This window comes from Tenrec ecaudatus, chromosome 10, assembly GCF_050624435.1.
Source record: "Tenrec ecaudatus isolate mTenEca1 chromosome 10, mTenEca1.hap1, whole genome shotgun sequence".
NCBI lineage: Eukaryota > Metazoa > Chordata > Mammalia > Afrosoricida > Tenrecidae > Tenrec > Tenrec ecaudatus.
Genome location: NC_134539.1, coordinates 13,388,383 through 13,405,254, shown reverse-complemented (window position 1 = coordinate 13,405,254; position 16,872 = coordinate 13,388,383). Strand labels below are relative to the sequence as shown.

The 16,872-nt window shown below is 45.4% G+C and overlaps 1 protein-coding gene across 1 annotated transcript in view; it reads right to left on the bottom strand.

Moving 5' to 3' along the window:
- Positions 1-16,363, bottom strand: part of LURAP1L (leucine rich adaptor protein 1 like) — a 52,222-nt gene extending 35,859 nt beyond the window's left edge. The window contains exon 1 of the mRNA XM_075559914.1: positions 15,417-16,363. Coding sequence (XP_075416029.1) covers positions 15,417-15,731 — 315 coding nt within the window. The 5' untranslated portion in view covers positions 15,732-16,363. The remainder of the gene's footprint in view (positions 1-15,416) is intronic.
- Between the last annotated feature and the right edge of the window lie 509 nt (positions 16,364-16,872).

Genomic DNA, 16,872 nt, shown 5'->3' with positions numbered 1-16,872 from the left:
CCAACAAATCAATGCAGTCAAATTTAGTTATCAAATACAACAGAAACACACACACACACACACAGAAAAACCTTTCGAATAGTTGCTAGTCACTGAGTTGTAGGCGGCAGGCCTCCCTGTTCGGGATGTGTGTGTCAGTAACCTGGCATGAGTTCACTGAGGTGATAAAGGCCTTATGAAACAGAATCACTGCCTTTGCGTTGGCTCTAAGACCCTGAAATCCTACAGGAAAGAACAGACATGCTCCCTAGAGGTTCGCAGGCTATGAATCCATCCGGGAGAAGTGAGCCTCACCTTTCGCCCTCAGAGTAGCTGATGGATGGGATTAGGATTCTGAAGAGAGAAAGAAGAAATCCTGTCAGAATAGATGCTGAACTGCAATGGCTACTCTGAGAGGTCAAGCCAAGACAGTTGAGGGGAAGGGCCATCAGAGGCGGCGGCCAGCTGCAGTGTTGGGTCTGACAGTGCCAAGAGACTATCCCATTCCTGCCTCGCTTCCTGTCTCTTTAGGAGCCCCGTTTTCATGCTTGCCGGAACATCCCACGCTCCACGACATGGGCCTTCCTGAACGAGAGTTCATGAGTTCATTCGTTATCATTCCAGCTTGATCATCCATCTCGTATAAGAGCCAATTTGAAGGATATTAATGAATGATATTAATTCCTAACGTGTCAGAATCCCTTGTAGTTACTGAAATCAAGTTACTTAACTCCTGCAAGCCATCGTTCCCATTTCAAATGTTCTGATGATTCCTGGTTTGTGTAAAGAGAGTCTGTGTTGTTATCAGGAATATCCCAAAGTCAGAACAAAACTAAAATATATATATTTTTTAATCCATGAAGACTGGAGGCACATAAAACTTCAGAGGTGGCAACCCCACCTTCCTCGTGTAACATGCATTTCCTCGTGTCCAATTAGCATCCTCACCCAGAGTTTAGAGGGTTTTTCATCTGTCAGCAGAAAAAGCTCAGGACTATTCATGTTAAAATTGCACATAATAGAAGAGATTTTTAAGACTGTCATTTCTTCCCGCACTCATGTCCATGGTATGATGGTGACTTGTGTGCTACTGCGCTGCTGGAAGCTTTGTCACCAGTATTCCAAATGCCGGCAGGGTCACCCACGAGAGACAGGACTCACTGGAGGTTCCAGACTATGACAATGATATGGCACTCTCATCCTGGGGGGACAGTGACTACCTTGTGGATAACAGTGCAATGCTGTGGAGGTTGTGCTGGGAGATGGGTGCTTCAGACCGGAGGACACGCAATTATGATTCCTCCACAATATGGTGCCGACCTTAATATCCTGGATGGAGTAAATCTTTCAGGACTCTCACTTGCTGATATGGAATGGAGCCAATGGAGAAGAAATCGCAGTAATTATCCATAGCAATAAGAACATGGGCTGGTTGAACTATGAAGGAAGAAAAATTGGAAGTTGTGAGAAATGAGATGGAACGCTGAAGTCTGACTTCCTACGTGGTGGGGGGGGGGTGCTAGGTGCCGAGGAGTTGGCCCCACCTCACAGTGACCCCGTGCCTATCGAGCGAAACCCGGCCGCGCCCTGCACCATCCACATGGTTGTTATGCTTCGGCCCAGTGTTGCAGCCACTGTGTCGATTCATCTAGTGGAAGGTCTTCATTTGTGCTAACCTTCTCATTTATCGAGCATGATAGCCTTTTCCTGGGACTGGTCTCTCCTGATAGCATGTCCAATATATGTAAAATGAAGGCTTGCCTGCCTTACTTCTGCAGAATATTCTGGCTGTACTTTTTCCAAGACAAATGGATTTGGTTTTTTTCTGGTAGTCCATGGCACTTCATATTCTCCACCAACCCCATCATACAAATGCATACATTCTTCTTCAGCAGTCTTTACTCGTTGGGCAGATTGGAATATTTCTGTCTTAAATAGTTTTATTGGCACATAATCCACAGATCATACAATTCAATAGTTCAATCATATTAAGAAGAGTTGTACAGTCATCACCCAAATCAATTTTAGAACATTTTCACTGTCATTAGTTTGCCATTTCTCCTCAACTTCCCCTGCCATACCCCTAGGAAACCCTTGATCAGGTTACTGTAGCAGTCTTCAATTGATGACACACACACACAGCCAAGGCGCAGTCACAACCACCGGCGAGTGGAATGTGAAATTCAGAAACGAAGAAGGATCAATAATGGGCAAAGAGAGCCTTGGTGCTAGAAAGGATACTGGGAAACATGTCAAACATTACATGGTATAATTTTGCAAGACCAGTGACTTATTCATTGTAATTTCCTTTTTTAAAACAATGTAAGTGGTGAGTATACAGATAGACATCACCAGCTTGAGTACAAAGAAGTGGAATCTACTACCTCCGAGGAAAGAGACAGTCACAAAGCACAGTATCATCATTCAGAACAAAGCCAAGGTCTGACTGTGGAACAGGCTCAGTGATTACTCATTGCAAGGTCAGGATGAAGGTGAAGAAAATTAAAACAAGTCCACAGGAGCCAAAGTACAACCTTGAGAATAAGCCATCTGAATTTGACCTGTCAAGAAGAGACCTGACTCACTGGGCAGAAGTGACCAATGAAAAGACAAATTGTGGGGGTGACGTAAGACATCACACATTAAGAAAGCAAAAAGAATCATAAAAACAAAAGAAAGGAGCAAAATGAATGCCAGAAGAGACTCTGAAACCTGCTCCTGAACATAGAGTAGCGAATGGGAGCAAAGCAACCCCAACAACAAAATGATGAAGGAAGAGAGCACACGATTCCAGGTGACAGCTCGAAAAGTGAAACTAAACTGTAACGAATTGTGCAATGACACAGAGTGAGAAAACTCAAAAGAAAGCACATATTCAGCGACTCTCCAGCTGAAAGAACTGAAGAAAAATTAATGCCTAGAGTTTTACTATTGAAAAATGCTATGGGTCAAATTTTAATGGTGCAATGTGCACTCAGAGATGATAGGGAGAATATACAGAGTCACTGTACCAAAAAGCAATTGGTGGGCATTCAACCACATCCGAAAGGTAGCATATGATGAAGATCCAATGACAGTGATGGAAGAATACCAAACGGCACTGAACGCATTTGGAGGGGGGAAAAATTCATTCATACGTCAGAAAATAAATAATTGGATACATTTATCTAGATGAAATATTTCTGGAGCACTCTCAGAGATCTGCTTATAAAATCTAGCGCTCATTAAATGAAATGAGTTGACAATAGTGCCTGTCACATAGATCAGTAAGTAAAGAATCAGAATGAACTGGCATACCACATGAAGAGGACTCAATACGAACTGGCATATTTATTCATTCAGAAAATATTAGGTAATGCACTATTATTAGTAAAACAAAGAAAATGAAATCCAAACCTGCCAAAATCATGAAAGTGTCCAAGTGCATATAGATACATGAAAAGGCCTGTGTTTAGTCTGGGTGCTTTAGAGAAACAAATCCAAGAAACTCATGTATAAGAGAGAGTTTTATATAAAAGTTAAGTGTTTTATATAAGGTTAAATGCACATCAAGAAAACATCCCAACCCAGTGCTGTCTAAGCCCACAAATCCAACATTAACCGGTTAACCCATACATCCAACACCAATCCACAAAGTCCTCCTCCATCTCACAAAACACACGCAATGATGCCAACTGCAGGAGTAAAGCCGAATCAGTAAATCTGTAAACATCTCAGCGCTGGCAGGGGTCTCCACACGGCTGCTCCAGCACCCAGGCCTGTGTCGCCTCTCCTTGGGGATGTCTTGCAGGAAGTGAGCCTTGCCAGCTGAAGCAGGGAATTGGCTAAGGCAGCTGCACCCTGGTCTGACCATCACAAAACAGGAGACCCAAGAACTAGAAAGGCGGGGCTCACTGAGCCATTTATCCCTCTGCCCTTCAATTAACCCCACATGTGTTTATCGGCCAGGTTGGCACAATAAACTTTAACTAACTCAAGGCCCAAGTCAGGATCTGGGAAGGGACACCCTTGCTGAGCAGTTTTCCTTTGACTTGTAGAGTAAAAGGGTGAGGTGTAATATTTGGGGACCTGAAAGAGCCTTCACTTTTTCCTTGACCATATATGTCTGTATTTTGGGAGGCTATTATAATGAGAGGGTAGTTAACGTTTTAAAAGAAAACAACCTTGTTTAAAGAATTTGAAAGGATCCATTGATAAACTTAAGAATGAACTCTCCTCACTGTCATTGAGCTGATTTCTACTAACAAGGACTCTTCTGGACAAAGTAGAACTGCTTCTCTGGGCTTCTGAGACTAGAAATCAAAAGGTGAGCAGAAATCGTCATCTTTTGCCCACAGAGGGGTTGGTGGTTTCAAACTCCTGATCTTGCCATTGGCAACCAACTCGTAAATCTAGGCCACCGGGGCCTCACTGAAGTTACTATAAGAAATGTCCACTCACAGTAAGTGGGCACATTGCATATTGCATGGGTGTAGTATAGTCTGGAAGTAATTTGGAACCAGCACATACAGCCAAGCGCCCAGTGGTTCTTGTTGGAATGAGTGATTGTGAATCTCAGGTTCTCTGCTGATGGTTAGTCAAACGATTTAACTAAGCATGCCATTGTTTCTTTCTGTTACATGAAGGCACGAACAGCTTCATGGTTTGTAAATAAACACCCAACATACTTTTCGGCTCCCTGTTAAAAAAGCGAATGATTTAGATATATATTTTTGAGGTGTCAGACTCTGAGACATTTGATGGTATACAATTAATCCTTTCTTGTTTTTGTCTGAGTTGCAAAGAATGCAGTTTACACTGAGTACACTTCAGAGCGGTGTGTTTTAAGTGCACGCCTGGGAAAGCACTGCGCACCACTGGCTAACTGACCTCATTTCAGAAGATAGGTTAGTAGCAGTCTGGTTAGGACAGCAGCTTTAAAGTGCTGAAAAAAAGAGCAGCAACAAACCCAAACGGTGTCAGGATTCCCAATGGCTAATTCTGCCTAGTAAGTCCTCTAAAATCCCGGCGGAACAAAAACACTTCTCATGGCAAGCTTCCGAAACTCTTATCCTGAGCTCCATTACTGAGGCGGGACAGGGACTCCTTCCCGGGAGCTCGTGTGGGGTTGGAGAAAATACTGGGAAAGATCCTGGTCAAGGAGAAGAGGAGGGAAATGATTGGCGGAGACAGAGGGCAGAGACTTGAAACATGTTTATGCAAATCTTGAGCATTCCTAGGTCAGAAACTGTCCTTTAGTTCCTCTTCGTCCTGGGAGGGCTTAGCAAAATAAATACGCAGTTTAATATGCGGAATGCTCAGAAATGCAGGAAGAAACATGGCGATACACATGAACATCTATAGTACAGTCACAGGGCCACATTCTGACCTCAGTCTGGGTCATCCCACTGCTGTGTAGGTGACCTTGAACCCGATCTCCAAGAATTCTCTATTAGTATTACTATTATTATATGTGTTATTTAATCTTTTTCTATTTCTTTCTCTTACCCCTTGTTTCTTTCTTTAAGTCAATGGCATGATTTTGGTTGTCATAAGTTGTGAATGGCGTCCTTTGTAGCAAACATCTACCTAACACAGATAGGAACACGCAGGAAAGTGTCATTACAAGTAACCAAATCTTAGTCTTAAATTCCTCAGACTTCATGGGCTAGCTGCCATCTCCCAAAGAAAAACAACTTCACTGCCATCGAGTCAATTCTGACGCATGGCAGCCTTATAGGACAGAGTAGATCTACCCCTTCTGGGCTTATGAGACTTTAAATCTTTCTTGGAATAGAAAGCCCCAGCTTTCTCCCACAGTGTGACTAGTGGTTTTGAACTGCCAACCTTGTAACAAACTATTTTCTTTGACATTTGGTTCTGCTACTGTATTCAGCAGCATGCTCAACACACCAAAGTGTCATAAGTGCTTTCCTAAAAAATCAAGATCTCCAGTTGTACTGAAACTATAGAAAGAGGAGGCATATGTCCTTTGGCAATGACATGTAGTGTCTAATGGAAATAGGACAGCAGGAGGGAGGCTATGACAGATTCAGGCTGGTGGAGGAGGCAGGTGGACTTCCATCAATCTCAAAGTCACATTGCCCAGCTAGGGTTACTTGTGTAAGATCTACCAGACAGTGACACCATTGACATCATGTCCACTGTGACCATCACGTTTATTGTTTCTGACCGGCTGGCAGTGAGATGTCATGATCAGGAGACCAGGTGGCACTGTCGGGGAAACATTATGCCATTTGTTACACATGAGATCAGTGATTCAATCCTACCAGTTGCTTCACAAGAAGAAGAGGCTAGATGCTCTTGTAAAGGTTTATAACTTCAGAAACCCTACACGGAGCCTCAAAGGTCTCCTATACAAGGCACTTTGGACATTGTGGTAGCTACCTAATCTGGTGTCAGTTTGAGACTTCAGAGGATTAAGAGTGAAGGAGTGGAGTCTAATCTGTCAATTGGGTCATAGCCAATGATGTCTCTGTGTGGACATGGCCTTCCCCTGATGATTCTGGGAATTCCTGGATTTCCTCCTTGGAGGCGGGAGAGACTCTGTTCACTCCCCGAGAGACACTCTACTGACAAGATACATGGCACTGCACTGACAAACCCCATGCCCTGAGAACTAGAGGAGCCACGTAGAGACCCCTGCCAGTGCTGAGATGCTTCTACTGCCACTGGATCCATAAGACTTTGCACCCACTGGCCTGTGATCTTCCTGCATTTGGCATCATTGTATGTGTTTCGTGAGTCCGAAGAGGACTTTATAGTTTGGTATCGGACATATGGGTTTGATCTGGACTGGACTGGGATGCTTTCTCAACATTCAATTGCTCGTGTATATAAACTTCTTTCTTATCCACATATGTGTGTGTATGAATTTGTTTCTCTAGTCTACCCAGACTAACACAGACATGGTATCAGGAGAGACCAGTCCCTAGAGAAGGACATCACACTTGGTAAAGCAAAGGGCCAGTGAAAAAGAGGAAGACCTTCCACAAGATATAGTGACATCATGGCTGCAATAATGGGCTCAGATATAAGAACAATTGGGAGGATATGAAACTGGGTAGTGTTTCATTCTGTTGAACATTGGGTCACTGTGAGTTGGAACTGGCTTAAAGGTACCACACAAAGGCAATAATATGAATCAGAACACACTCAATAGTGTTTGGGGTTTATATCATAGTTGCTTTTCTTGTATGTCTTCATTGAATTCTCACTGCTCAATACAGATCATTTTATCCCTAGAATAACCCAAAGCTGAATCCACACTGGCTACATCACTTGCCCAAGGCTACCCATCAGTGAATGACAAGGCCAAGACAGAGTGCGGATCCCTGAGGATTGCCACACCCTCCAACCAGCAGAGACAGGCCAATAGCCTCCACAGGGTGGGCTGGATAAAAAATTCTTAGGCATCCTGGGCTCCATGGATCTGTGCCCTGACCTGCCCCGGCCTTCACTGATTAGACTGCCAGCTTGTCAGATTCTAAAGTCCTGTAAAGGTCCCACCAGGGCAGAGGTCCTTGCACTGGAGAACTGGATGGTCATCCTTTAAAGATAAGCAATCAAAGAAGGAACAAATTCTCATCAAGTCCCCTGAGACTCTAGGCCATGAACCCCAGCTTAAGACATAATACTGGATACAACTACATTTTTTTTTAACTACTAATTTGACTTCCCATGTGAACTAGTCTAGAAAGAGACAGCGAATGGTCTACTCAGCTGGGCCCCTAATGTTCTTTATCTCATTGGAAGTCAATAAACAAGTACGAGTTTATCCATAAGTCTCTGTGAGTTTTCTTTTTTTTTTCTTTAACATTTTATTAGGGACTCATACAACTCTTATCACAATCCATACGTATATATACATCAATTGTATAAAGCACATCTATACATTCTTTGCCCTCATCATTTTCAAAGCATTTGCTCTCCACTTAAGCCCTTGGCATCAAGTCCTCTTTTCCCCCTTTCCTCCCCACTCCCCCTCCCTCATGAGCCTTGATAATTTATAAATTATTATTTTGTCATATCTTTCCCTATCCGGCGTCTCCCTTCACCCCCTTTTCTGGAATACCAGAAATTCCTTTAGTTGAGAAGTATTAAAAAGGAAATAAAATGATATCTACATCAGGAAGCGAGCATAATAACTTTTTATACAAGTTCAGACTTTATGATCTCTTCAGATCGGGCACTGTATCTGTGCAAACGGAATGGAATGGAAGATAATTCTTTCTCTTTTTCTTCCTTTCAGAAAGTGCTCTTTTTATCCCCCTCAAAAAAAAAAAACCACAAAAAACTTACTGCCACGGAGCTGATTCTGACACATAGTGACCATATAGGATAGGGTAGAACTGCCTCCATGGGTTTCCAAGACCATAAATCTTTACAGAAATAGAAAGCCTCATCTTTCTGCCTTCCAGTGGCCTATGGTGTAGAACTGTTGACCTTGTGTGTAGCAGACCAATGTGTAACCCACTAAAGCATCAGGGCTCCCTTGTGTATACAAAAACCCAAACCAAACTCACAGCCATGGAATCAATTCTGACTCATAGCTGCCTTTGTGTTTATCAGCCCAAGACATCATCCGCTATGCCACCAAGACTGGTTTCCTATTGTCTGCCACTCCAATGACCATTTATAGGGAGGAGGCTGAGTTTATCATTATGAGGAAATGTCACTGATTTTAAATTCCTTATCAATTCCTTGTGAGCCCGAGTGGCACAGTGGCTAAGCACTCAGCTGTCAACTGCAAGGTCAGTGGTTCACACCCATCAGCTAACTCTGGGGGAACAAAAGAGGCTCCTGTAAAGATTTACAGTCACGTAAACTCCAAGGAGCGGTCCTACTCTGTCCTACAGAGCTATGTGTCAGAAGCAACTCAACGCCTGTGGGTAGGCCTGTGATAACAAATTAGCATAAGGTGGGTGGATTTAAACACAGAAATTCATTCTCTCGCAGTTCTACAGGGTGCTCCCAGCATGTCAGTAGTCCTTGCTCTCTCTCTGAAGGCTCTAAGGGAGGAATTCTTCATCAACTGCTAGCCACTGCTGCTCTCAGGCATTCAGTGGATTATGGCAGCCTAACGCCAATCTCTGCCATCTGCACCTGGCCATCTACCCTAGGTCTTCACAAGGCATTTTCCTTTCTCAGTTTTTGTCTCCTTTTCTGATATAGACACCGGTCATCCTGCAGTATGGAAGATCCCTGGGGTAGCTATATAATCTGGTGTCAATTTGAGGATTAAGCGTGAAGGGGTGGAGTTTACCCTGTCAATTAGGTGGCAGCTTGATGACCTCATTTGGAGGCTCCAAGCAGAGAACTAGCTCGCTCGCTGGAGGCAGGATGTATGTGGACTCAATCCCAGAGAGACATTCTTGTTGACAAGCTACATGGAGACAGGTTGATGGCAGTCACAACTTCGGAGCTGAAGGAACTGCATGGAGATCCCTGGACAGTGCTGAGATGCCTCTACTGCCATTGGGATCCATAAGACTTGGCACCCACTGGCCTGTGATCTTCCTGCATTTGACATCATTGCATGTGTTTCATGAGTCCAAAGAGGAATGTATGCTTTGCTATCAGACATATGGGCTAATATAGGACTTATGGACTTGATCTGGACTGGGCTGGGATATGAATGTACAATTGCTCTTTATATAATGCTCTTTCTTAGACACATATGAGTATCCATGAATTTGTTTCTCTAGTCTAGCTGGACTAACACAATGCCACACCCATACGCTCTGCTCTCTTGTTATCTAATGATACCTTCAAACACACCATTCATTCATAGGCAGTTTCCAAGCATTCAGACTTGAACATACCACGCTAGGAGCCACAATTCAACCCCGGAGAGAGGATGTCTCTACACACTGCTGTCAGTTTGTAAATCACTTGGAAGGGGAATGTGTTTCAACAAGATATATTTAGTAGTTGAAATAAAAAGTATAACATTCCATACTGAATGGTGGGAGCAGCACTGGAGGCAAGCGGCGCTCTTTCTTTGCTTGGCATTTTATCTCTAATACGAAGCCCTTTATTTGCAGTTCTCCGCACTCTCAACTCTTGTACTTTCAATTTCTTTGGGAGAAATCTCTCCTGATTTATATAGTAGTCTCTACATGGTCTCTGTTATGATAGCGTAGGCTCACATAAGTGTCACTTTGCCATTTTCTCTGTTCCCAATTATAATTCCATTTACTCTTTTTCGGCAGCCCGGTGACCCGTGAAGGACGTTGCATCCCCACTTTGCACAGTTGTAGTTTTTACCTGAGAATGGTCCTCACGTGTTTGTTTTCCCAATTTAGGGAAAAGAAAAACTGACGGAACTCCACAGAAGTCTCCTAACCTACTGCGGCATCCACTTAGTGAAATTATTAGCTCTTTTAAGCATGGAAGAGAAAATATCAATAAAAACAACTTTAAGCTGATACCAAGGGCTCAACGAGAAAGTAACTATTTAGAAAATGATGATGGCAACATTTGTAAAATATGCTTGAGATAATTTGTCTGAAATGCCCCAAGAGCTGTAAGACCCCCCAATCAAATGATTTTAAAAAACAAACAAACAAAATCTCTAAGAGACTACTTAACTTTTTAAATTTCTTTTTCCAGTGTCATTTATGACGTTGAGTCTATATCCGGGTGCATTGGCCTGGGAATTGTCTAGTTAGCTTTATTAAAGCAAGGGTTGAGGAACTGGGAAAAGGAATTGGACTGCATGCTTCAGTGGTGCACAGCTGGTAGGCAAATTATTACACACACATGGAAATCAGGGCACACTATTTCCTAATGCATTTTCAAAATGACAGTGCATTCCCTAAAGATCAGTAAACTCTCCTTAGATAATCCAGAATCTAACAGAATCCAGAATGGGACATAACTAGGTAATACAGATCTGCATGGCAAATGGCAGGCACCTTGATGGCATAGTGCCTCTGCATTGGCATTAGACACAGATGGCCACTTCGTGGGACAATGATGAGGCTCTCTACTCCTACAAAGAGTTCTAGTCTGAGTCCCTCAGGGTCCTTCAATCCTGCCCCAGAAAGTCACTCTGAAGTGAATCAACTCCCCGGCTGGCAGTGAGTTTGGCCTGTGGATTCCAAACAGCCCTTTGAGTTTCTGAACAGTCATGCAAATGGCTCGGTGCTTGTCTACAAACCAACCAAAAGTGGCTCAGAAAGGCCCCGTGAGCTACTTCTGAAAAACTAGCGATTGAAAACTCTGAAGTACAGTTCTGTTGTGACAGACAGACCTTGGGTCGTCATGAATCGGAACCTACTCACCAGCATTTGGTTTGGATTTTACCCTCTTTGATGCTCTGGGCTGTGCCGGGGGAAAGCCATTGATTGGGAAAGCTGTACTCTCTTCTTAAGAAAAATTGTGGGTCCACAGCCTGAGAAGGGGCAACATACCGAACCCGAACCTGGTGATAGGAAAGCAAGTGATTTCTGTTCACTAACTAGGTATGCAACGCCGGCCTTCGGGCTCAAGGATCCTACGGGCAACCTGCAGATGGAAACGTTTCCTCTTTCCTCCTGGCAGCTTACTCACACACTACAAGGGTGCTTCTGCAATTCGTGGGAAAGTGAAATTGAAAAGCAATGGTGCTTGTTCAACCAGCTCTTCAAAGCCGCCTTGCATGGCAAGCCTGAAACCACTCGTTGAACTCAACACCAGACCTACTGCCTGCCGTCTAGCCAATTCCAAACCATAACCACCCTGTGTAGTGTTTGTGACACTGTCCATCTTTACTGGAACGGACGTCCATCTTTCCCCAGGGAAGTGGTGTGTTTGAACCACAGACCTTGGGCGCAGCCCAATGTTCAACCCACAGCACCACCAGGGTTCTTCATGAATGGAAAGCGAACAAATAGGATCAGACGAACTGCATGTGAGGCTTAACTCCTGTTTGCCATTTCAGCATAATGTCTTGTGAGGATGTCTGCATACATGCACCACCAGACTCCTTACCTCTAAACTCAAAACCAAAGCACTTCCTACTGGGAAAATCCGCCCCTCCTAGGTCATCCTGCTTGTTACCTAACTGGCTGACTGTTCCAAATATATGCATATGCAAATTTTCTCTTTCAGGATTGCCCAGTAAGCGCACACACTTTTTAGCATCCAGGGCTATTAGTGTTGTAAATAGGGGATCCAGCATGTAGAAGTATATCTACCAACATCATTCCCCGCCCTTTCCATTTCTTTTTCAATTTGTCTCTTATACAACTGGGCCTCATGGGTCTGAAAGGGCAGTGATTAAAACAGTGGCAGATAAGACTGAAGAAAATGATCCACCAACATATAAAAGGAGATGACAGCAACACTTGGATGAAAAAAAAAATGGAATCACTTGAGTGTAAAGAACTTGAAGCTTTCACCTCCCCCAAATTCCAGGCTGCACTGGGTCAAGGAGAAGCACAACCATCCTAATACGAAAAGAAAACCAACCAACAAGCAACCAACCAACCCAAAACCAAGCTCATGGACATCAAGTTGATTCAGACTCACCGAGTGCCTCTAAGACAATAGCATTTGCCCTGTGGGCTTCCAAGTCTGTATATCTCGACATGAGCAGAAAGTCCATTCTTTCTCCTGAGGAGCATCTGGTGGGTTTGAACAACTGATCTTGTGGTCAGCAGTCCAATGCTTAATCCACCATGCCACCAGGACTAACAGGAAAAGGAAAGCCAAACCAAACTCACTGCCATCAAATTGATGCCAACTCATGTTTCTGAGAAGTATAACTTTTACTGGTAGTAGAAAGTCCTATTTTACTTGGGGCAGGCTGGGATTGGTGGGGTGGCTTTGAACTGCTGACCTTGTGGGTCACAGCCCAATGGGTAACCACTGCACCACTAGGGCAAGGCTTAGTTCCTTGAAGAATCTAGACAGTCTTGTACATGGCTAACGCGTTTCCAAGGAAGGCATTTCAAGGATGACTCCATAGCTAGAGAGAAGACAAAAATCTTCAAACACCTTGAAAGAATGATCAAGGGACATGATGGTGCACAATGTAAAGGAGCCCAGAGTGCAGGGCAAAAGCAGAACACCAAACCATGATGAAGAGGTTGGAGCCCGGCTCGCCTTCTCCTTCTCTAACTTCTACACCCAGGGGAACTGGGAATAGACAGACAGAGCTGCAGAAGTACATCTGTTCAGTGTTTATAACAAAACTGCCAAGTCTACACAAAAACAAATCTGTTGGTTTGCATTTCTGCTGGAGCTGGGCTTTTTAGCACCCACAAGAGTTAAGGAAAATGGGGGACTGCCTCACTGGCTAGGGAATATACCTGTTTTCATGGCCCTAAGTGGAAGTTCCTGCAGCCAGTGTGATTCATTACTCAATAGTGACCTTTATCAGCATATGTAGTTTAACTAGATACATAGCAGAAATGCTCTAACTTATAGATACTGATGCTGCATGTCAAAAAATGTAATGGATTATCAATTTAGCAAACTGTTGCTGCTATTCTTGTTTCTGTTTAAGCCCCCTCCCCACTCCTGCCTCACTCTTATTCATTGTACCATGATCATTATATACCGTAAGACCTGGTTTGGGGGTGTGGGTAAGATAGATTTTTATCAATCATGTGACATTTTCATTGAAAACAGTAGATAAGCCTAGATTTTTTTTCCATTGGAAAAACCAGAGATTTGTTGTTGTTGTTGTTGCTTTTACTTTGCAGTTCATCACATTTGGCTTGATATACAACAAATAATCAATAGCAAATGAATGAAAGGGTGATAGCTCTTCAGAGACAGGATCCTTGCTTTTCAGTTTGTAATTTCTATAACCAGTTAATGACCAGCGTATAGTAAATGCTTAACAAATGCTTCCAAGGAAGGTGTGCCGATGATATGCCTTCAGCATACTCTGCACTCTTATGTGTTTGTGCGTAGACAGTAAAATGTGAACTGGTAAAAATGATTTTTTTAAATGTACCACATATACATAGATTGTGTGTATCTCATTTCAACATCTGGAATATCTCATGTGGGAAGAAACTGGATATTTGGGAGGAAAAATGAAAACAAACAAAAAGCAAAAGCCCTTCATACTTAAAAGATTTTCTTAAGAGTTTTTGAAAGTAACATCCTATGGCCCTGGTGTAGATAAACATAAACCAAATCCACTGCCAGCAAGTCAACTGACTCATAGCCACCCTAGGGGGTTTCTGAGACTGTAAATCTTTCCCAGGGTAGGCGGCCTCCACTGTCTCCCAGGAGTGACTGGTGGGTTTGAACTGCTGACCTTTCTATTAGCAGACTAACCCCAACCCACAATGCCACCAGGGCTCTTTTGAGGGTAGATCTTAAGAGTGAAGATTCTAGACACAGGGCATGACCTCTGGAGACTAGAACCAGTCCTTCTGGGATCTCCCAAGTGCAGAAAAACCAGGAAGCAGGCCAACCCCTCTTGTTACTTCTTTTTAATAAAAATTTCAAGGACAGCTGGCCATCTATGTAGGTGCTCCTGCTCACTATCCCATCCTCTACGGGGGGCCTGCTGTTCTAACTGTCATCCTTCCCCAGTGGTTAGAAAAGGCTGGAGCTTTGGGGTCCTCTGCTTCTAAGGCTTTTGGGAGAATTCATTTCCCTCAACTAGCTCACTGTTCAAACAGACCGAGTTGCACCAAGTGGGGTGACTTGCCAAAGAGCTTATAGCAAGTAAATAAGTGTCTCGGTCTAAATACATCCGGAATAACTGGTATCCTCAGCTCCACTGGCCCCATTGTCCTATTCTTAGGGTAGGGTTTGCAAACAGCAGAGAGAACAATTGCAAATTGAGGATGGATTGGGGGGCCTGGGGGGGGGTAGGAGGTAGCTGTTCTTAAATCCCTGAGCTTGGGGATCACCTGCTCCCCTGGATCAAAACTTTGAGACCAGTCATTCATTAGGGCTTAGGGGGACTAGGGCGTCCTTGTTTTCAGAGCCAGCTGTGGAGGATCAGCTCAATGGTGGCCTCGGAGCAGCTGATGCAGTGGCTGCAGCAGGAGGCCAACTGTGCGGGAAGGCCAGAGAGCCACAAGCAGGGCGGCAGGGCCCTGGCCGCGCCACCTGCAGCAAACCAGGAAGTACCTTCACTGTAAGTGCAAAGCACCTGGGCCACCTTTGCAACCTGTGGGAAGTGTGGACAGCGCACAGCAGGCCCCACTGGGGGCTGCGAAGCTGCAGGAAGGTCTGGGCCGGGCGCCGCGTGGCGGCGCTATCCGAAAGCACACGGAGCCCGGCGGGCTCTGCAGTAGCCTGCAGCCCCGCATTACCGAGAAACATCCAAGTTCTCCGGCGTCAAGGGGCTCCCGGCTGGTGCGCGGCTCTCCCCGCCTTTCCCGCAGCCCAGCTCTCCCTTCCGTCGCCCTCTCCACAGCCCCCTCCCCCGCGACCACCCACCCAGCGTCTCCACCTCCCGCCTGGCTCCCCCCACTCACCATCTCTTGCCGGAGGAGGTGCAGCTTGGTTTGCAGCCTCTCCAGGGCGCTGGAGTGGCCACGTCGCAGGGACCCGGAGGTTGGGGAGGACGACGAGGAGGACGACAAGGAGGGAGAGTAGCTGCAGCAGCTACCGGTGCTGCTGCTGCTACTGCAGTCGCCGCCGCCGCCACCGCCGCTCCCCCCGCAGGGGTCCCTGTCTCGCCCCTTGGGAGCCAGCTCCTCCCCGAGGAGCGAGCGCACCAGGCTCTCAGGCACTTTGCGCCCCAGCTTCAGCTCGATGTCCCTGAGGTCTGGCAGCGGGCCGTCTTCCATGACTTCTCACCAACGTGGACAACGGCCGTGAAATGAAACGCGGCCGGGCCTCGCAGGCTGCGGCGAGCTCGGCCGAGCCCTCCGGGCACCGGGTCTCTGGCCCCCGCGGGCAGAGCACAAGGTCCGCTCGGCGCCGGCCTGGAAACCCGGCCCGGCCGAGGGGGGTGGCAGCCACCAGCCCAGGCCCCTGCCCTCCAGGTCGCCTCGCGCTCTTCCTGGCTGGCAGCCCCACTGCAAAGTTGACTTGATCGATGTTGCAGGGGGCGGCGGCGGGGAAGGGGGGGGGGGGGGCAAGGACCATCGACCTAAGGAAACGGCAATCTGGTTTGGCTTCACACTGTCAACCTGTCCGTTCGCATCTCTGCGCCGCTCCCTGCCTGCCCATCTGACACCATGCGACCACAAAATAACGCCCTGGCCACGCTCCTGGGTCGGTTCATTTTCCAGCCATAGGTCTCCAAGCTTTCTGGATAGCTTGGCTTGTCAGGAATAATCTCTGGTCACTGGAAATGGAGGCCAGCCGCGTGCGTGGCGCCTCGAACAGGAAGATTTCGCTAAGCAGGAGGTTCAGGCTGTCCGAGATTCCCACAGAGGCTGTTGGATCCAAGTGTGGGTGTTCCTCAGAGCCCCGGAAACTTTAAACTCGGCTGGCAGGTGGACCAAACCCGGGCCAACCCATCTACCGTATATCACAGAAAGGAAGTGCAAGAGATTTTTCTCAGCCTTTCTGCTACTAGTACTTTAGTTTTGAAAGAACCCAATACTGATAATACTTTTAAAAACCAAAAACGAAATCGGCGGAATCTCCTGGTAGTTCCTTTAAAACAGTTCACAACAACGAGAGACAGAATGACTTTAAGTTTGGTGTCATTCTCCATCAATACTAAAAGGGAAGCAAGTTCCTAAAAGAAGCATCAGAGGTCTTCCTAATGAGTTTGCGCTAATAAAAGGAAAATCGTTTCATCAAAAGTTTGGGGAAAATGTACAGCCAAAATTCATCCCCTTGCCAAACTTGTATTAGGTCACAACAAAAAAGTGAAGAATTAAACAGAATAGCTTTTATGGTGGTTGTAACAGCAGTGGCAATTGTCACAGAAAGCAACTCTGCCTTTACTTATGGAAGAAAACCACGAAGCTTAAG